The sequence below is a fragment of the Aspergillus stella-maris genome (assembly GCF_047715825.1).
Source record: "Aspergillus stella-maris strain CBS 113639 unplaced genomic scaffold BDV14scaffold_38, whole genome shotgun sequence".
In the NCBI taxonomy this organism is placed as follows: Eukaryota; Fungi; Ascomycota; class Eurotiomycetes; order Eurotiales; family Aspergillaceae; genus Aspergillus; species Aspergillus stella-maris.
Genome location: NW_027396832.1, coordinates 167,054 through 186,202, shown reverse-complemented (window position 1 = coordinate 186,202; position 19,149 = coordinate 167,054). Strand labels below are relative to the sequence as shown.

The window sequence follows — 19,149 nt, the reverse complement described above, 5'->3', positions numbered from 1 at the left end:
GGACCTGCACGGGATAGGAAGGAACCAGTAGGTGCTACCGTTTGTGGTACTATAGTGGCTTACCTATGATATTGCTTGATACCTAGTTCTTGGATGGCGTTTGGCGTTGGGCTTGAAGTTTGAACGGACAGTCTCTACAGTACAGATATCTATTATGGAGAGAATAGTGGGGGGAAGGGGGGCCAATATGGGTATCCTCAGGTGTAATTTTGTTTATCCATCCCTATATACAATACTCCGAGCACACATGGCTTGTTCTGATATCCATCATTATATGCCAGGTGCAGATTTCCTTGCTTGCAGGTTGATGACTCGACTCTCTCCCAAGCCAATTACCATAGGTGCGGAAACCTAAGCCATAGGCTTCTCCATAGGCTTGATGACACCCTGCTTGACCATGACACGCGGTTTCGTGGAGGACTGGAATGTTTCCTTGGTAGACCACTCTGGTCCGATAGGGACGCGCAACGAACGCTCGTATTGCGCCTTTGACTCGAAGGGGTGAGGCAGTTGTGTGGCGAGGTACTTGTTGTTCTGCGGAAAATCTAGTCAGTATAATGATAGGGTATAGGTGGGTTGATTGGTTGGTTGGTTGGTAGCTTACCTTCTTGATCGTCTTCTCATTGATAATCACCCGGTTCAACTTCGCGTCCTTGCGGTTCTCCGGCTTGATACCCTCAACCTTCGTCAGGACCTTCCGCTGCCTCTTCTTCTCTTTCCGGCTGACGCCATCGCCAGTCCAGCTTCCCCATCCGGGTAAAGTCTCGTCAATGACCTTGTCGCCTTCGTCCTCGATAGCGTCGAGCTTCTCTTGCTCGAAGTCAGCGACGACTTCGTCGCCTGCGAAGGCGCGTTTCACGAGGTCGTGGTTCTTCAGGAGCACAGGGACGTTATCTTCGCTGTCTGAGCCGTCGTCTTGAGCGGGGGTAGGGGCGGGTTTGGACTTGGACTTGGGGGCTGGAGCGGGCTTGGAGGTGGAGGTGGATTTGGAGGGTTTGGCGGTGGTGGTGTCGGTTGTGATGTCGATGGTTTGTTGGCCGTCATCGGTCTTTGCGCGGCGGTTGTTGCGGGTTGTTTGGATGAGCCAGGGGTTGTCTTCTTCGGCGTCGGATTCTTCTTGAGGAGCAGGTTCGGGTTTTGAGGGCGTGGGTTTGCTTGTAGCTTTGGTGGCTGTCTTCGCTTTTGAGGACGCCTTGGTTTCATTGGGCTCAATATTGCGCTCCTGCTCTTCGTCTGATCCTGGCGCTTCTTCGAATTCGTTGCGATTGACCTGCTTCTTGCTCTTATCCTTCTCAGCCTTCTTGTCTGTGACACCGAACTTGCGACGACCTTCCTCCGACTCAGCCTCAGACTGCGACTCCTCGCCTTGTAGTTCGCGGTTCAGGCGACGAATTTCAGCATCGTTTTCTGCCTTGCGGGCAGCCTCTGCGTTTTGCATGAACTTCATAGATAGAAGCTTGTGGTGCGGGCCCTTGGCTTCTGCGTCTGCGGCCTCATCGCCTTGGAGCTTGCCGAGCTTCTTCAAGAGCTTGCGCTTGTCGGAGTCGGAATCTTGCTCTTCCCAGGGGTTCTCATTTTCAGACTCAGACTCATCGCTGGAACCGAGATAGTCATCGTCACCTCTGCTCACGCGCTTGCCTTCAATGCGCTGCCGTAGTTCCTCCTCCCGGTGTGCCTCACGCTGTGCCAGTTCAATCGCATCGTCTCGGGCATTCTCGTCCCAAGCGGTTCGTCCAGTCTGCTTGAGGCTCTTCGCCCACTTGCTCTCCTTGTGTTTGTTACCCATTCTTGCTTCGGCACGTAGACGCTCATTCTTCTCGCGGTCCTCTTCATCGGGGTCAATACCGGCATCGATAAGAGCCTGACGCTCCTTCTGCTCCAATCGCTCTTGTTCCTTGCGGTGAACACGGCGGTAAGATTTACTCTTGATCTTCTTGATACGCTTAGCGCGGACCTCCTCGCGGAAGAGTAGATCACGGTGCTTGCGTAGTTCAGCGCGGCGGGCTCGGATTTCTTCAATGGGCAGACTGCGCGCTTGTAGTTCCTCGATTTCGGCAACTTGATTCTCAGCAGACTTGCCCTGTGCATCGGCTAGACCACTCTCGACGAGAATATCCTGGATTGTGTTCTCGAGGCCGGTCTGCGGCTTGACGATGCCCATGCTCTGCTGGAGCTGATTGTCGGGGTCGGGCAGAGGGAACATCAGGTGCTCGGCGCGACGGTTAGCCTTGACCGTTTCAATCCAGCGGCCCAATGTCTCCTTGCTTTGCTCGTATGCTGCTTCTCGGTCAAGGCGGTCCTGCTGGCGCTTGGCGAGGGGTGCATCTAGCTTTCCGGGGATACCAGTGGACGTCTTTTGGGCGGATGGGGCAGAGTCGACATGCTTGAGGGAGTTTTTAAGGCGAGAGTCTGTGACGGAGGGGAGGAGGTCGGCGACTGTAAGCTTTCGCGAGGATGTAAGGCCGAATTCGGTGGGGTCAAGGTATTCCTGGCCGCTCTTGGTTTTCTTGATGGGCTTGGAGGCGTGCGATGTATCGATCGAGTCGACGAAGCTTTGGAGTTTTGAGAGGCCGTCGTCGTTGCCGCCATCTTCGTCGTCGCTCATTTCCAGGTCCGATCCCTCTTGCTCGTCGTCGGATTCGCTACCGTCGTCGCTCGAGGATTCCTCTTCTTCCGAGTCTTCACGTCCAGCGCGCTTCTTGGCTTTTGCGGCCTTCTTAGCCTCTTCTTCCTCTTCTGCAACGTTCATATCCCACGCAGCGACGAGATCGATGGCGTCCTCGCCAAGGTCGTCATCATCCTCCATATCCTCATCTTCATCTTCCTCAGACTGCTCTCCCTCCGACAAATCAAGATCCCGCTTCTTCGGTACCTTCTTAGCCTTGGGCTTAGGCTTATCCTTATAGGTCGAACTTCCCCGGAACGTGAACCCTTCAAACCGTTCCTCGTCACTCTCGCCCATCGCCTCATCACTGTCAAGCTCGGAATCATTGTCGCTGTCAACACCAACCCTCCACTTGTTTCCTTCCCCGTCGCTGCCTTCATTCGAGTTGATTTCTTCATCATCGTCGCCGAATCTGCGGCGCTTGTTGCCTCCCTCGTCGTCGTCTTCATCATCGTCATTACCGGCTGTCTGGCGCTTACGCTTGAAATAGTCGTTATCTTCGCCGAGACGGCTTCGTCTGATCTTATGTCTCGTGGGGTTCTCGGCTTCGGCGATGGAGAAGGCGTTGAGGAGCTTGCCGGATTTCTTTTTCGCAAGTGGCTTGGGTTTGCGGTTTTCGCTGTCGCGGGGTCCGCGGTGTTGAGTTTGTTTGCGAGGCATGGCGCCAGTAAAATTGCAAGCGCTACAACAAAAAGACAAAAAAAAAACCGGGCCTCAGTATCTTCCTTCCTGAGCACTGGAGGAGCTACGGTTGATTCCCGCCTGCAATAAATTTCGATATGGGCGGCAGAAAAAAATAAATTTCTTGGCAAGGCGGAGACGCACCCTGACCGCCAACGAAACTCCGATTCATCCTCCGCATCACAACAGCTGATTCCAGCTAGACGGTGGTCAATTGCCCGATTTCTCATTACACAATTACAACATGAAGCCCTCACAGCCCATGATGGCGCGTCTGCGCCTGACGACAAAGCAAGTCGGACCTGGCTACTACAAGGGTAACCGCACCGGATCGATGGGTTACTTTGCGAAGAACGGATCGTTCGTTATCGACTGGAAGAAGGTCCGCACTTATAACGTCCCCGAGGGCTTGAAGGAATTCCAGGTATGTCGCCCAGTTGCTCACTTCAGGTTACCGTATGTGTGAATGTGTGCTGATTGTCCGCTACAGCTCACACCATTCGTCACGAAAAACTTCCCCTCTACGCGCAGTCGGTACGTTCAGGATATCGAGCGCAAGGGAAAGACGATCACCGTTCAGAGGGCGCTCGGAGCCAAGGACTTTCTCGATATGTGGGCAAACGATAATGGACGGGAGGTTGCGGAGCAACAGGAGATCGATGAGGCAGAGGCCAAGAAAGCGACACGCACGAAGGCGGCTCGCAAGTAGAGGATGAGGGTTTGTCTCAGATAATCTGATGCAAACGGTATGTTTGTGTGCCAGATATACATGAAGCGTATGCTGACTGCATGATAGGATATAGGAGCCGTGGATCAAATAACAACCGCCCTTCCCGCACTCGAAAGAGCCGACAGGAAGGCCAGAGTCGGTTCGTTGTATATTATGTACAGTATAGCATTGGAGATGGAGGATCTCGAAATCATTAGAGAGTGACCCGTCCTAATCGCGGGATTGAGGACTGCGCAGCCCGTGAAGTGATTTGGATAGCCTGGCGCATATATGGGTTCTTCATGATAGCATTATTTATTTTTTGTTTTGGGCGATGTGACAACAAACACATAGAACAAATGGATACCCTGAATACTAAACCGGTTCAAGCATTCTGAACAAGTCATCCTGCCTTTGGGACACTTTGTACATCGACACACATGACAACGTGACAACTCGTCGGAGTCTTCGGCCCAAGATCTCGACCAACTCCCCAACACATTACTGACAAGCACCTCCTCCGTCATCATGTTGCCTTACTTGCGCCCCCAGAAAGGACTACTTCGCGCCATGATCGCTCGCTTAACCACTTTAGCCAAAGCTGAAGCCATCCCTCACTTTATCCTCGCCATTATTGGTGCCCGCTGTTTCCTCGGCCTTCGCGCTATCACGTTCACCACCAGCACCGGGAATACGGAATACCCTAAGCTGCAGGCCAAGCGGGGAATCATGAGGCATTTGATATTTAGTGGGCTGATCATTTACATGCGGTTGATCTATAGCCAGGAATCCGGAGTCGAACGTTCGTGTGCTGGCTCTCTCTGGGTTGAGAGCCAACGAGCCGTGGGCACAAGCTTAAGTATGTATCTGAGTTCCTTGATCGTGGTTATGAGTAAGCTGACTTCTCTAGCTATTCTTTCTTCTAGTCTGAGATACTAAGATATCAGAAAGCAACCAAAATGCCTGTCTCAAAATTTACCATCGAAGACCCCTTCACATACCATGCTGGCTTAAACTCCTACCACGAGTACATCACTTTCCCAACTTTAGACAACAACTCTAACATACTATCTCAGATCTGAATCCATGAAGGACTCTCTCCCCCGCCCCCAAAGCCTGCCCCAAAAACACAGCCTAGGCCTATACCCCGAACGAATAAGCGGTACATCCTTCACCGCAAAGCGCGCAGTAAACAAGCAGACATTCCTCTACCGCATTCTCCCATCAACCGCGCAGTCAGGATGGACTCGGCTCGACTCTCATCCACTCAATTACCGCGCGTCAGATCTCAATTTCGTGCCTGACCAGGTGATCTGGCCCCCTGCGCAGATTGAGGAGGAAAGAACCTTCATTGATGGAATGGTACTCATTGGGGGCGCTGGTGATCCAACGGTCAAGAATGGGGTCGCGTACTACTTCTTCTCATGTGGTGTTAGTATGAGTGAGAAGAGCGCTTTCTATTCGGCGGACGGCGATATGCTTATCGTTCCACAATTGGGGGTTCTTGATATCCAGACGGAAATGGGTGGTATGCGGGTGAGGCCAAGAGAGATTGCAGTTGTGCCGAGGGGGATTCGATTCCGGGTCTCTTTACTTGAGGGTTCTGGGCCGGCGAGAGGGCATGTTATTGAAGCATACAGCGGACACTTTGATCTTCCTGAACTAGGTCCGATTGGGTCATTGGGTTTAGCAAACACGCGGGACTTTGAGATTCCAAAGGCGAAGTACGTTGATGTCGACGATGTCACGGAGGTCATTGCGAAGTTTGGCGGACGCGTTCATACGGCGAAAATGAAGGGGAGCGCGTTTAATGCTGTTGCGTGGCATGGGACGTATTATCCCTTCAAATATGATCTTGGTAGGCCTTTCCCCTACCATATCCATTTCTCATATTAGCCAGCTAACTAGGCATACTGCAGGGAAATTCATGCCCATGGGCTCAACCCTCTACGACCACCAGGACCCCTCAATCTACGTGGTCCTCACCTGCCCCTCTGACAAACCCGACCATGCCGCAGTCGACTTCCTTGTCCTCGGTCCGCGCTGGATGGTGATGGAAGATACGTTCCAGATCCCGTACTTTCACCGCAACACCATGTCTGAGTTTTCCTCTGTCTTGAGCGGTGGATTCGATTTGTCAAGGGTACCAGAGCAGATGTTTGGCATGTCTGGGTTGCATAATATGCTTAGCCCGCATGGTCTGTCGGCGGGCGAGACGGAGAATGCGACGAGTAAGGTGCTTAAGCCGGAACGGGTGCCGGATGATACGATGGCGTTTTTGGTGGAGAGTTGGTGAGTATTTTCCCCTTCTATTCGGCTCTTGAAGTATCGCCGACAGCCCAAGCTAATTTTGAGACAAGCTACCCAATTGGATTGACAGACTGGGCATATGACAATGCCATCAAGCTGCATGGTGATGATTTTGGCGGGTTTAAGAAGCGGTTTAACCCTAAGATCTAGAGCCCAATGGATAGGTTATAGCTTGAAGTACAGAGCAGCAAAACCACTGCAACATGCCGTCAAGCTGTCCTCATGATCTGAATCGAACGTGGTATAGCATCAGACCTCATGATGAGTATGGTGATTACGTATCAGTTGTCATAGTATAGCATAAACCCACCTGCCAATCCTCGGCATCCGGCCGGCTTCTCGGTCCTTCTCCTAGAGACCAACCTTCATGAGACGTGGAGAACCAGCTCTGATCTTAGCATGGCCTTATATAACCTAGGTACATGTGCACCCATCAATCCCACCCTAGGTTTTCAAGCTCTACTAAGACCAAAACCCCGCATTCCTAACTTTTTCTGTTCCACTTCAGCTTCACCCAACTGCTTCCGAGTCTAGCTACCGGGGCCAACCTATCTACCTTGCCTCTCGAAGTCCACATATTTCAGCACTATCAAAGCTCACCCCCGACTTAATCGACATCGAACTCCCATAACATTTCAAGTGGCTCCAGCTAGAAATGCACGTCCCAACAAACCTCAACACCCCCGCCAACCCCTCCGAGTCGTCCTCAATCGCAAGTCCTCCCCTCGACGAGCCTACATCACCACAACCAACGCAAATAATAACCATTCCCATTCGCAAAAGTGCAACAATTGGGGACCCCAGCTCTCCTCACGGCAAAGTCTGGAATGCGGCACTTGATATACTTGAAGGCTCGGAGGGGTTCAGAGCGTTATACTGGGGAGAACACATCGAGAATGAACTTGAGGAGGAAGGAACCGGGAGAACACAAGTTGTTATCGGTATGTATTCCATTCTCGCTTGAGCATATTTTTCCTGCTTCGACCCTATCTGGTATAAGAGATTTGTACTGATGATACATACTCACCACGCAGTGCGAGACTCAATGGACAACCACCACGCCTTCCTGAATTCACCTCCATACAACAGTTTTCTATCCTCCTTATCTCTCCTCTCACCAAAGACCCCCAAGCCACCTACAATATACCACGCTTCTCTCAGTCACTTCACCTCAAACCCATCAACCCTCTCGCCCCCCTCAATCCCGACGCCATCCTTCGTAACAGGAACAGCAATCTATCTAACAACATCCCCCCCCTCATTCCTAAAAACCTGGTCCCTCTGGACAACACTCATCCCCAACATCCCAGGCTGTTTAGGCTGCACAGGCGGCTTCATATCTGAGTCTGTTGACGGGCATCCCGCTGGCGCTGGGTATGTAGTCTATGTCGGGTGGGAGAGTGTTGATGCCCATGAGAGTTATCATGCAACGAGGGATTTTAAGAGGAAGGGGGTTGTGTTGAGTTTGTGGAACCGGGGTTGGAGGGGGTATGGGCATGTGCAGTTTTTGGGGGGGAGGGGGAGGATTGATTGGGGAGAAGGAGGAAAAGAAGGAGGGAACTATGGAGAGGGGAGAGAGAAGATGGGTGGGAAGCTATAGTCAGTTCAATCCCCTAGGGAACGGGAGAGTCGGGTTTACAGAGGAGACGAGAGGTATCAGGCCTGTCTGTCGCTAAGATCTAATGGAAAGGAACCACCTCAAGGTGCTCTACCTACCCAACTTGATGACTCCTAATTAGCACTATCAGGTTGTTCTGCTCATCTACGGTATAAGGAATAGGAAAAGTACCGTAGTACTCCGCAGGAAAGAGTAATAAAGAAAGTATCATTTTCAATGTGCGCCTAATCAACTAAAACACCGTTTCCACCCTAAGCTCTAGTAAATGGAATACCATTCCCAGTCTGTTTGTCTAGATAGCCCTTGCACTGCACCCCATTCCATCTCATTCAGATCTCACCGTGCACTGAAAATCCTTGATTAAAGTAGGTAAATAAGGTAGGTCTAGGTGGGTAATATCACCACTGAATAGCCTCCAAATCCTCCGGAACCTTCCACCCATGCGCCACACAAATCCTCCTATACTCTGAAATCGCCTCACCAATGGCATAATCCTTGCTCGCACTCCCCCTCGTCCCAAACCCAAACCCAGTGCCGAAATCCAATTTCGCCGGTCTCGGAACCTCATTTGTTATCGCCATCCGCACTTGCAGTAGAACACTCTCAATGCTGAATGTTGGCATCCACCCGTTTGTCGTGAGGAGTTCCATGCACATGGACCCGCCGGCTGTGATGTGGCCGCCGCCGCCTTCGGTGAATCTTACGAAGCGGGGACGGATGATTCGTATGAAGGGTGGTGAGAGGGGGTACTCGGATGGAAAGCGCATTTCTATGACGATGGAATTGAGTTTAGCTTTTTCGAGGTCCTTTGCTATTGAGAGGGACTTGTCGAAACTGTGTAGTTCGACGATCCATTGGTAGACGTTGTCGATTAGGGGGGCGTTTATGTACCATCCTAACTCATGTAGGGGCTGTTTGGATTGAGTGTCGAGGGCTTGGCGGAGGATTTTCTGCAGTTGGCGCGCTGCTCGGGGCGTGGCGTAGTTTGGTTCGCCGAGGAGTTGGATGCTTGTGGCGTTTAGGGTGTCGGGGGTGAAGGGGGTTAGAGTTGTAGGCTCGATGTCTGTAGAGATGTTCTGGGTAGGTTTTGCGGATGCTTCGTCGTCTGAGAGGAGGATGAGTCTGTCTTCTTCGAGAGTTGCTGTGCTTGCTGCGTCGTCATCACTGTAGGATGCCCCGCTGAATAAATTGCTCAATTTGCCCTTGCCCTTGCCCTTGCCCTTTTTTGTGGGAATCTTGGCCTTGGACTTGCTTGGGCTTGTAGTAGGTGACTCGGTCGGGTCTCTGGAACGGTGGCTGTTTGTCGCGGATATGGGGATGGTGAGTTGCCCCTGGCCCCCCTGGACTATACGAGCAGGATCTTGCGAGTAGACATGCTCCAACCTCTCAGCTTCTGGCCGCTTCAGACCCTCAATATTGGTGCGTCCACACTGAACGAAGAGGTACCGTGGTTGCACCCAGTCGACCTTCTGAACCACGTAATGAGGGTTCTGTGAGACGAACTCTTCCGGGGCATTGACTACCTCATTTAGCGAGATAGCCATGGTACATTTCAGTTCACTATTTGACCATATATTGTTCGACCCGTTCATGTCTCGGTACATGTTCATGGAGCAGTAGCCGAGTGAGGTATGAAATTGCTGAGACATGTAGATACCGTTTCCAAAGCTTCGACCATGAACGACATCTCGGTAGTGAAGGCCTTCCCTGAGAATGCTGTGCCAGTTGTGCAAAGACGTTCCGTGCCAGGCGAACAGCGTTGGGTACCGAAGCCCTCGTCTCTGGGCAGTTTTATTGACAGCCTCAACAAACCGTTGCTCCTTGTCTGGTGCCCCTTGCGCGAATCTGAACTGGAGGTAGGTTGACATACCCGATACCTGATGCTGAGGGTCATCATCATACATTATCACTGACCGGTTAGATCCGATGATCCATTGCAGCACGTATAATGCCGACAAATGTATCCGTTCCTTCCACTGTGATAGCTGCCGAAGATGACCGCCGTGCTTCTGGTCAATATACGACTTCATCTCCGTCACATTGGGAATAGTGTTCAGAAGGCCCAACACTACTAGGGGCTTTTGAGAATCGGTGAGCGATGCAAAGTCCGTATCGTAAGTGACAAACTGCACCGGTCCGGAATAAGTGACTTTCTTTTGCAATCCCTCCGATACATGGTCGTCCGTAGTGAGTGGATCCGAAAGGATGAGATTCCGTCCGTCAGACGTATCTTTCACTCGTGCATGTAGTTCATACTTGCCTCGCGGCTGAGTCTTATCGTAAGGCAAAGAGTCTGGTAGTATAACAATCCAATCGCCCTCATGGAGCTCCCCATCGTTGTCCTCCGCTCGGAGAACATAGCCCAATTCATCATCCACCCGTAAGTGTCCTCTATGAACGGTAATACTCGAGCTTCTCGCATTGTCCTTCCACCGATCAGGATGAGGCACTTTCAGAGGGAAACCAGTGGGAAAGTCCTCAAGTTTGCCTGCCGCAATTCTGGAGTAAGCAAAGCTGACGAGTAAATCGGCAACGTATGGTTGTGATGAGATCTCCCACTCGAGACTGGGTCCCATGCCGAGGGCCATGTACTGGTACAGACACAATCCCTTTGAGCACACGAATGGCTTGAGGGCTTCGAATCCGGCGTCGATTTTGCAATAACAGTTCAGGCAAAACTCCGTACATTTCACGAAACGGCGGAGAGTAAACTGCATAGCGATCAGAAGTAACGACATGCCTTCTTGCTTTGGAGTATGCACCAGATGATCGTCTTGAAGGAAGTCTGGCGGTGGCACACGCCATTTCTCGGGTTCGTAATATTTCGAGTCGCTTCGCTCGATAGCGTCGAGAAGTCTCCCCTGGCCGTCATTCAGGTATAGCTCGGCTCCAGTCCAAGAGAATCCAATCTCCAAGCGGTACTTAAGAATATCCGTGAAGCGAGTGTTGAGAAGAGCTTGAAGTGACTTCCCAATAAATATCGAGTTCAGAACCGGCTCCATATCCGCCTTGCCAGCCGCATCTTCCAGATCAACAGAGTCAGGAGCAGACCCAGTCACGAATGCGTGGTGCGCAGACCTCAAGCTAGGCTTGTATTTCTCACAGACCCCAGCGTAGAGCTGAACCGGACTAGAACCCGTCGTGTTCGCAATAACATCCGGCAACTTGCGGTACCCATACGGATACCGAATCAGCAAGACAAAGTAATGTGACGGCTTCACGCCCCAAGCCTCCATAGCCTCATGCGAGATGCCCAATCGGGAAATGCGTCTTGAAGCAGACAGGATAACAGAAGTCTCAGGTTCACCGAGCAATCCAACCCGAAACCCAGCTGCTCGAGCCAGTCGCATATCCGCTCTGATACCCTCGCGCACATTAGTCGGAGTCTCAGGCGGGGTGAACCCGGCATCGCTATTCTCGTCCCAGTCCATCTCGGTGGAATTGTCGATGTCGTTGTCAGCGTCACTGTCTTGTCCGAAATTTGAGAAACTGCCATCGGCGGACATCGCGTTATCTAGGCACTGCGTAACAGCTAGTAGAAACTCGCCTAGCGGCATACCGTGGAAAACATCGCGAGCGTCCTCGAGGATCTCGGCGACACTCTCGGGGGCAGTTTCCGAAACGGTAAAGACGAAGTACTGATGGTCGCGGGGGTACTCGGATGTATCTAGGTGAATATTAGTCGGATGTTCGAGCCGAGCCGAACAGATTGGTGACAGCGGCGATCATCTGGCGGCCAGCCAGCGCCACTGGAAATTGGGGAATGGGGGATGGGGAACACAGGACCTACCTGGGATTGTAACTTCCACGTCGATTGGCGGGGCATCAAAGACAGGAATATACGTAAGATAGAAGGAGCCGTCTTCGCTGCCGGATCTGACGTTGGATAATTGAGGGAAGGCTTCAGGAAGACAAGCTTCGGACAGGTCTCGCTGGAAGTCTCTCCGGGGCATGGTGAGGGGTGTTGGTGTTGTATGATGGATAAGAGATGAGATATGAGGAGAGGAATTGAATTGTCTGAGAAGCGAGTGATGTAGGGGATTTACGCCGGGTAAAGAAAGAAATTGCGATGAGATCGAGGGAGAAAGAGCTCCATAACTGCATGAAGCCTTGAAGAAAAAGGAAGTTCAGTTGGTTTGAGTTGAAAGAAGCGCCGCACTCTGTTTACCAGTACTATGAGGGGCGTTGTTACGCCTGATTACATGTGTTCCACCGCTAATCTGGGCTAGAGGAGGCTGAGTTGTATCGGTATTACCACTCTTTGATCTTTGGCCAGGAACAGATGAACAACCAACTTCATTGTCCGTGAATAAGAGGAAAGTGGTGGACTGAACTTTCGAGTCTAGGCCAACAATGCCGGTCGTGCATTCATGAGCATTTCTTTTTATTTCTTCACGTTCCATTACAATCTGCGCATAGAAAGCATGCGGGACCCGCCCAAGCGCCGCGCATCCGCCGGGCTCTCCAGGCACCAACAGGCTGCCTAGGTATTCGACTGTGGTGCTGCGACGATCATTCAATGCTTAGCTGCGCACAAATCTCGGCCATTGTCTCAACAATGTCCAATCCACGAATTGATGCCAGGCAACTCGCAAGAAAAAGATGCCAGTGACGCCGATACAATACAGATCTGACATGCGTGGAGATGCGCGGCCCGCTTTGGCTTCGATCCTCCCCACCGAGTCCACTCTATACATAAGGTCACGTGTTCTTAAGTAGAAAATTCCAGAGAGCATCAGAAGTCCCAAGAAACATCTGCGCTAGATGTTTGATTCATTTCAAATTTAAAACATGTAATCGCGAATTCAGGCCTCAAGGGGAGGCAAGCGATAGACGAAGGAGCCAGGAGAACCTGGCCAGCCAGGAAAACAAGCAGAAAAACAATCAACGAGAGGGTACAGTTGTAGTACACGTCACTTTTTGGAAGATGAACTGAGAGAAGACACAGAGCAGATGTAGAACAAATGGATATTCCCTGCGAGAAACTGTTTGATTTTATCCCATCACATTCACATCTCATCAATTCTCGGCTCCTCACACTGAGACAACTCCTCCGGGTCCGCGGCCTCGCCGCGATCAGCCTTGACCTGCACAGAAAAAGCACCGTTAGCTAATTAGTCCTATCATGTTGGCTTACTATAGCTCTAAAAGGACAAGATAAGAAAACAAAAGGTGTCATACATCGGCCTCGCTCTGCGTCGCATTCGTCTCCGCCCAGGACGGGGTAGCATGCACAGAGGTCCGGCGCTGGGTCATAGAGGGAGGAGTATCCGCGTCGTCCGGGTAAGACGAAGACATGTGGAATTGGTCGACGTGGGCGGTCGAGTGGACGGGGGGGCTCTGAAAGAGGTTGGCCTGCGGGTGGTAGTAGGCGCAGGGGAGGATGCGGCGGACGGAGGGGGTGGTTTTGAAGGAGTTCGCGACGAGAGCGTACATTGTTGTTTTTTTCGTTCAGACGAATTTCAAATGTTTGTTTAAATCCAGGGGTGTGGGGGATTGACAGGTGAAAGGCCGTTTGCGGGCGGGTGCGGGGGGTTTATATACAGAGGTCGTGATGTCATGTGGCGAGCCAAACTCTATGGTAGTTATCGAATCATTTTTATACATTTCTTGCTTCATCACATATACTAGTATAGACTGCGAATTAAATTCACCCAGGTAGATCATTTCAACCCAAGGCAGTTGGCGTAGTAGGTGACCGTTGCGGGCCAGTCGGAGAAGATGGCCTTGACACCGACCTTCCGCGCCAACGCATCGACGATACGGTACATGTCGCCATCGCCGGAGATTACATCGGAAATGGAGGAGACGTAGTATTCGTCTTCTGCAGCGGCCTGCGCGAGAGGTCCTGAGCGCTCGAGCGACCAAGTAATGAGGTCAAACCCAGCCTTCTTCGCAGTCTTCGCATAGCTCGAGGGAACGATGTCTCCGCTGGCAGTGCCATTGAGTAGCGCAAAGATGGGAGGCGCCAAGACGCGAACGCCCTGCTTGTACAGCTTGTCCATATCGGCAACAGCCTGGTGGTACCCCGCAACCGTGTCAACGCGCGGGTCAAGGTAGACGGCCTGCTGACCAAAGACAGGCTCGGCCTTGACCCAGTAGAGAATGTCGGCTTCAAGGAATGACTGAGGCCAGACGCGCGAGGGGCTAATACCAGCCTCTTTGTATTCGTTGATTAGTTGCTGGGCGTAGATCTCCTGGGTATAGTTGCCCTGAAAAGGCATGTTCACCTCCGGGGTCTTGAGCTCGGGGGTGAACTGCAGACCCAGGCTGTCGGTGATTTCGATAAAGGTCTTGTGGTCAACGGTTGTGGCGCAGTTATCGTAGAGCTCAGTGCGCCATGCGGGACCACCGTACTGGTATTCCTCCGGCGTAGTAGCGTTAGGGTTAGACGAGTCCATCTTCGCGCAGAGCGACAAGAATTCATCGTGGGTGATGTCGGAGGTGCAGCATTTGGCTGTGGCCTCGGTATCCTCTGTAGCAGGCTGGAAGGGCGTTGTGCATTTCTCTGCGAGCTCGGGGATCAAGAGGATATTGGTCGTGGTGTGAAGATCGCATTGGGAGTGACGGCAGACGAGTTGACGGTCGCTAGTGAAAGCGACGTCGCATTCGAGGACACCCGCGCCCATCCGTGCGCCCGCATAAAGTCCCTCACGGCTGTGCTCTGGGAATTGAAGTGGGCCACCACGGTGGGAGATGGTAAAGAACGGCGCGTGGTCAATGGGCTTTTCAGTACAGGCGTCGAGCTCATCCTTGAGCGGGCTCTGGTCCATCTGATCGACGAGCCAGAAGGGTCGCGGGCCAACCTGAATGTTGGTGACTGCAGGCGAGCGCCGCTTGTAGGCGGGACTAGCGACGGCAACGCCTGCCACGAAGAGGAGAGAAAGACCGCGCATTCTGACCGGTTGACTCAATTTCTCCCAGAGCTGAGCTCAATTGAGAAAAATTGAGAGAGCAGAGCGCCATCGTCCCCGGTATTTATGCCGATCGGTATCAGCAGTAGCGAGGAACTTATCTTCCATGGTCGGGCTTGGCGAGCAGGACACATGCAGTCAGCGGGAAGCCTGATTGGGATGCGTTGCTTGGGTTGTTCCAAGCTCTTGTCTGTGGAGATTAGGGCCCCAGAAACGGCCAATCCAGCTGCTATCTGCTCGCACGTTGATCACTGCTGGAGTGGTTGTAAGTCATGTCGCGCCAGAAAGGTGAGGTCAGACAACCTTTTGAGTCTTGGCAGGGCGGAATGCCCGGGAAGTTTGGGAGCTTTCGCCGTAAAGATGGCTGGAGCAGGATCCAGAGCGGAGTCATTGGAGATAGTACCTGTTTCAAATAATTGCCACGATCAAAATTAAAGACTGCCATGGAAACACTGAACATATCCAAATGGATATAACCACGGTTTGCTCAAGAATTATCACATAGGTAGCAGCATTGAAGCTTGCAGAAGTGTAAGAGGCTTGCGAGCTGTGCATCTGCATCCGATGCAGTTTCGCAAGCCCCGCGACGATCGGCCAACAAGATAAAGCACACGATGAGCTCAGCCTCAGAGCTTCCTCAACGGGTGACGTATAGTAGCGATTAACGTTTGCCAGACTGCTGTGAAAATCGAGCTGGGATGGACCGCAATGGACTGAACTTTCTGTGATAGGGAGGGGTATGGTCGGCGACCTAGACAGGCAAAGAAGTCGTCAGCATCACTGCCACCGAGAAGATCATCTGGAGTACCTGAAGCTTGACAGCTATTGCGCTAGTGCAATGAACTACATTTTGGGCATGGATTTCGGCCTTTGGTGGGCAATGAAGAATGAGGAAGGGGAGTTGTAGGCAAAAGTTGAGTGGAAGAGGCAGGTGTTGTTTGGACGGGAGGAAGTTGCTCGTACCCTCCAGGTTGACGTGATGGGACTGTCGCTCCTGCCATTTTCGCGAACTCCAGCAAAAATCCACGCAGGAAGGTACGGTCCAGTCGCCCCTTCCTCAAAAATGCAGGCGCAACCCTGGGTCGTTCCTTCCGTTTACAACTCGGACTTTACCTAACACCGTGTATGGTTACTCCCTTGGTACGTTCGAAGATAGGCGAAAGATAGGCCATAGAAGGCCACTGGACGCCTCTAATCCTGTAACCAAGCATATAGAACCAATACTAACGTAATGATAAGAAATAAGCATTGATTATAACAACTGAACCGAACCATGGGAATCATAAAATCCTAAAGTCATCCTGTATATCTAGACACCATCTTCTACTAAATCATCATGCCGCATTAGCCACCTTCACCTCACTCCTCTCGACATGTTCGATCTCCAACGCCTTGAACTCGGCCACGGGGGGTGCGATGTCGCTGGGGTAAAAGTCAACCTTACCACCAGACTGAATGATGTTGGAGCGGTCAAGCGTGTTCCGGCCACGGTTGTAGGGGTCGCCCTTCCAGTAATTGACGCGGAGGCGCTCGATGATTTCGTTGCGTTTCGCAGAGAGGTTCTTGACTTCTTCGGCGTTCTTTTCGCCGCCGGCTTTAATCCATGCGGATGTTGTTTGGAGCAGTTCCTCGCCAATCTTGAGTCGCTCTGCCTGTAGGGCGTCTCGGGTGGCGGTGTCTTCCATCAGGGCGTTTTCGCCCTCGGTGGGCTCGATGTAGTTGTATTCCCAGTCTTCGGTGCCGCCGACGTCCTTGGGGATTTTGTCCATGTCGATGAATTGGCTGAGGTCTTTGGCGCTGTTTGTGAAGTGGACTTTTGAGACGATGACGGGGTCCATCCAGCCTTTGATGACTTTCCAGATTCCTGTGGGGGTTAGAAGATGAATATAGTAAGGTGAGTTGAGCATACCAGAGAAGACCCAGGGGGCGTTGTGAATAAGCATGTTTCCGAGGGACTCAGGGTAGTTGTCTTGGAAGCATTCAATGATGAATTTGACGGGTGCGTATTCCTACAACTGTTAGCTGCGAAGAGGAGTAAATTAAGGTGAGGCATACCATGTTGGAGAGACCGAATCCAGTCATATCAAAGAGAATGGTCTAGAAAATTAGAATCAAATTATCTTCTCGAAATGGCAAACATACCACTGTGTCAACCGGCGGCACGAGCAACAGCCGCGTGGACTCAATAATGTGAAGAATAAACCGCTTGATGACCTCTTCACTCTGAGCAGAGGGCTTGTGCAGCTTGACACGCACAATGCCAACGGGACGGCCCTGCTTGTCCGTACCGTGCTGGTAGCACTTGCCCATACGCATTTGCGCAAGGAAACCATCAGCATCCTTGGCGACCTGAGGGTTCGACTTGTCCTTTGACTCCCTGAGAGCGTCGAGCTCAGTATTGAGCAGGACCTTCTCATCAACATGAACCTGCTTGATGCGCCACAGCATTGACCGCAGCATCATGTTGAACGACTTGCCGACATCAAATTTGCGAGCGCGGAGGAACCGCAGGAGCAGGCCATCAGGGTTGTCATTCTTGGCTGTGCTGAGCAGACCAGCGCGTAGCTCCTCCGCTGTAGTGTCATGCAGAATATCTTTGAGTGATCTGATCTCGTTGGTGGTCAGGCCGGTCTCCTTGAGTATTTGGGCGAGGTGTGCGGAGAAAGCGCCCTTTCCGTTGGCGGAGACCAGAGTGTCGGTTCTGGCCAGTGTTGTAGGTGACTTTCCAGCCTCGCCGGTCTGGCCGTCGATAGGCTGTTCAGGGGCGCCAAGAGAAGCAGCGTCAAGCAGTACCAAGATGATATTCCACATCTGCTGGAGACTTTCCTCCTGTTGCGGGGACAGGTTTCCGAGCCATCCAGGCGGAGTGTGACCGACGTAAGCCATTGTGAGTGGAGAGTTCTGTGAGTGTAAGAAAAATGAATGTGTAAAGAAGACAGGCAAGAAGAGTATAGAAGAGTCAACCCCAAACCGCAGGGCGAAACGATTGATTTAAAGGCGCATTAGCAGCCCCTTGTAGAGCATATGAAACAAAAAGGTCCCCGCCGACAGGATCGACGAACCTCGGATCCCCAGCGGCACGGGGGCACTTTCTCACACTGCTTCTACACAAGTCCGCCTCAGGGGTCCTGAATCGACAGAACCAAGCCTGCGCTATGTCGCCTAACCAGTATCATCCATGCGACCATGACAATACCGCCCTCGATTTTGTCCAATCTCGATCCCGTGAACAGTGCGCGAATTCAACCTCAAAGTCCAATTAGCCAACGCTCGAACCAAAAGACAAGAAAACAGAGTTCAGCGGCGAACGGGCTTCAGCCGATCCCCTGACGTCCCAAGGTCCAGGACAACTTCAGCTTCGACTAGGTCGCGGGACCGAACGCGAATCTGGGGAGAGTAGCGAGATTCAATCGCGATGGCGGGGCAATGGTCCGCTTGGCCTGGGGTGATAACTGTGATTGTCATTGCCCCTCCGCATTTCTTGGTCGCGCTGACTGTTAGGTCAATGATTTGCAGAATTCGTGCCAAAGATGACGATGCGTCGCGCGTCTCAAACCCACCGTCTTGGTCCGCTCGCGACTCTTTCCCGATTCATTTCGGTCTCCAACGCTTATCGCTTTCGGCGCGAATCGAACACTCCTCAACGTTGACGTTTTTTTTTTTTTTCGCACTGATAACCACGGCTGGGATTGCTTTAGATGGAACAGACAATCAGTTACGAAACCTTGTTTCAGATCTCAGAAAAGACTTTTTCCTGCCAGCGCCAACCTCGGCGAGGCTATCCCCAACATGTGCACACAACCCCACAGGCACGAACCGGCGGGCAGATCTGGCTCTGGGGCCGCAACCGCTGCCGATCTAGGTCCTCTCCGAGTTGGTAGTACCTCAAGCTGATCTGTGCTACCGTTGTCATCCATGTTTCTCTGGCCTTATTGGATTGTCAACTTGTCTTGCCGAACTCTGTCAGACTCCGGAAAGTCCAACCCCACGCTCCCTACCACCCGTCACCAAAAAATAATCTCGCATCACCTACGAGTGTGAGAGTACTGCGCACACTTACCCATAGAAAAAACACAGGCGGAGATGAAATCGCTGATCCCTCCGCACCGTGGCAGATGCGTGGGTATAGACATGGACACGCCAATCCTCTTGCAAAGTCAGCAACAAAGGCAGCGCTAGGATAACGATCTACATCTTGACTGAGTGCTAGCCGAGCCCAAGCCAACGCACATGCGGGGAAAGCACATGATCA

At 52.0% G+C, this 19,149-nt stretch overlaps 8 protein-coding genes across 8 annotated transcripts; 3 read left to right on the top strand and 5 right to left on the bottom strand.

Annotated features, from left to right (window-relative positions):
- Positions 1 to 183: 183 nt before the first annotated feature.
- Positions 184 to 3,419, bottom strand: BDV14DRAFT_82718 (UTP14 family protein). Its single transcript, XM_073777622.1, has 2 exons — positions 605 to 3,419; positions 184 to 534 (listed from the first exon to the last, which is right to left on the bottom strand). Exons 1-2 carry the CDS (start codon positions 3,323 to 3,325, stop codon positions 352 to 354), a joined length of 2,904 nt encoding a protein of 967 aa, XP_073626763.1. The 5' UTR covers positions 3,326 to 3,419; the 3' UTR covers positions 184 to 351.
- Positions 3,420 to 3,527: 108 nt separating this feature from the next.
- On the top strand, positions 3,528 to 4,541 carry BDV14DRAFT_175993 (mitochondrial 54S ribosomal protein mL41). Its single transcript, XM_073769177.1, has 3 exons — positions 3,528 to 3,770; positions 3,837 to 4,092; positions 4,143 to 4,541. Exons 1-2 carry the CDS (start codon positions 3,591 to 3,593, stop codon positions 4,053 to 4,055), a joined length of 399 nt encoding a protein of 132 aa, XP_073626762.1. The 5' UTR covers positions 3,528 to 3,590; the 3' UTR covers positions 4,056 to 4,092; positions 4,143 to 4,541.
- Positions 4,542 to 4,864: 323 nt separating this feature from the next.
- On the top strand, positions 4,865 to 6,723 carry BDV14DRAFT_82679 (RmlC-like cupin domain-containing protein). The gene is made up of 5 exons (XM_073777621.1): positions 4,865 to 4,914; positions 4,966 to 5,082; positions 5,132 to 5,913; positions 5,975 to 6,347; positions 6,416 to 6,723. The coding sequence occupies exons 2-5, from the start codon at positions 5,015 to 5,017 to the stop codon at positions 6,513 to 6,515; spliced, it is 1,323 nt and encodes a 440-aa protein (XP_073626761.1). The 5' UTR covers positions 4,865 to 4,914; positions 4,966 to 5,014; the 3' UTR covers positions 6,516 to 6,723.
- A 297-nt stretch (positions 6,724 to 7,020) lies between these two features.
- Positions 7,021 to 7,965, top strand: BDV14DRAFT_201522 (uncharacterized protein; the record flags this gene model as incomplete). Its single annotated transcript, XM_073773781.1, has 2 exons — positions 7,021 to 7,306; positions 7,400 to 7,965. The coding sequence occupies 2 exons, from the start codon at positions 7,021 to 7,023 to the stop codon at positions 7,963 to 7,965; spliced, it is 852 nt and encodes a 283-aa protein (XP_073626760.1).
- Positions 7,966 to 8,202: 237 nt separating this feature from the next.
- Positions 8,203 to 12,099, bottom strand: BDV14DRAFT_175990 (putative ubiquitin conjugating enzyme). Its single transcript, XM_073769176.1, has 2 exons — positions 11,774 to 12,099; positions 8,203 to 11,650 (listed from the first exon to the last, which is right to left on the bottom strand). Exons 1-2 carry the CDS (start codon positions 11,934 to 11,936, stop codon positions 8,382 to 8,384), a joined length of 3,432 nt encoding a protein of 1,143 aa, XP_073626759.1. The 5' UTR covers positions 11,937 to 12,099; the 3' UTR covers positions 8,203 to 8,381.
- A 625-nt stretch (positions 12,100 to 12,724) lies between these two features.
- BDV14DRAFT_175989 (uncharacterized protein) lies at positions 12,725 to 13,481 on the bottom strand. The gene is made up of 2 exons (XM_073769175.1): positions 12,932 to 13,481; positions 12,725 to 12,878 (listed from the first exon to the last, which is right to left on the bottom strand). Exon 1 carries the CDS (start codon positions 13,417 to 13,419, stop codon positions 13,159 to 13,161), a length of 261 nt encoding a protein of 86 aa, XP_073626758.1. The 5' UTR covers positions 13,420 to 13,481; the 3' UTR covers positions 12,725 to 12,878; positions 12,932 to 13,158.
- Positions 13,482 to 13,531: 50 nt separating this feature from the next.
- On the bottom strand, positions 13,532 to 15,254 carry BDV14DRAFT_175986 (glycerophosphodiester phosphodiesterase family protein). The gene has a single exon (XM_073769174.1). The coding sequence runs from the start codon at positions 14,877 to 14,879 to the stop codon at positions 13,647 to 13,649; it is 1,233 nt and encodes a 410-aa protein (XP_073626757.1). The 5' UTR covers positions 14,880 to 15,254; the 3' UTR covers positions 13,532 to 13,646.
- An 889-nt stretch (positions 15,255 to 16,143) lies between these two features.
- BDV14DRAFT_82651 (CRAL-TRIO domain-containing protein) lies at positions 16,144 to 18,047 on the bottom strand. The gene is made up of 4 exons (XM_073777620.1): positions 17,040 to 18,047; positions 16,953 to 16,994; positions 16,807 to 16,906; positions 16,144 to 16,761 (listed from the first exon to the last, which is right to left on the bottom strand). Exons 1-4 carry the CDS (start codon positions 17,781 to 17,783, stop codon positions 16,232 to 16,234), a joined length of 1,416 nt encoding a protein of 471 aa, XP_073626756.1. The 5' UTR covers positions 17,784 to 18,047; the 3' UTR covers positions 16,144 to 16,231.
- Positions 18,048 to 19,149: the final 1,102 nt, after the last annotated feature.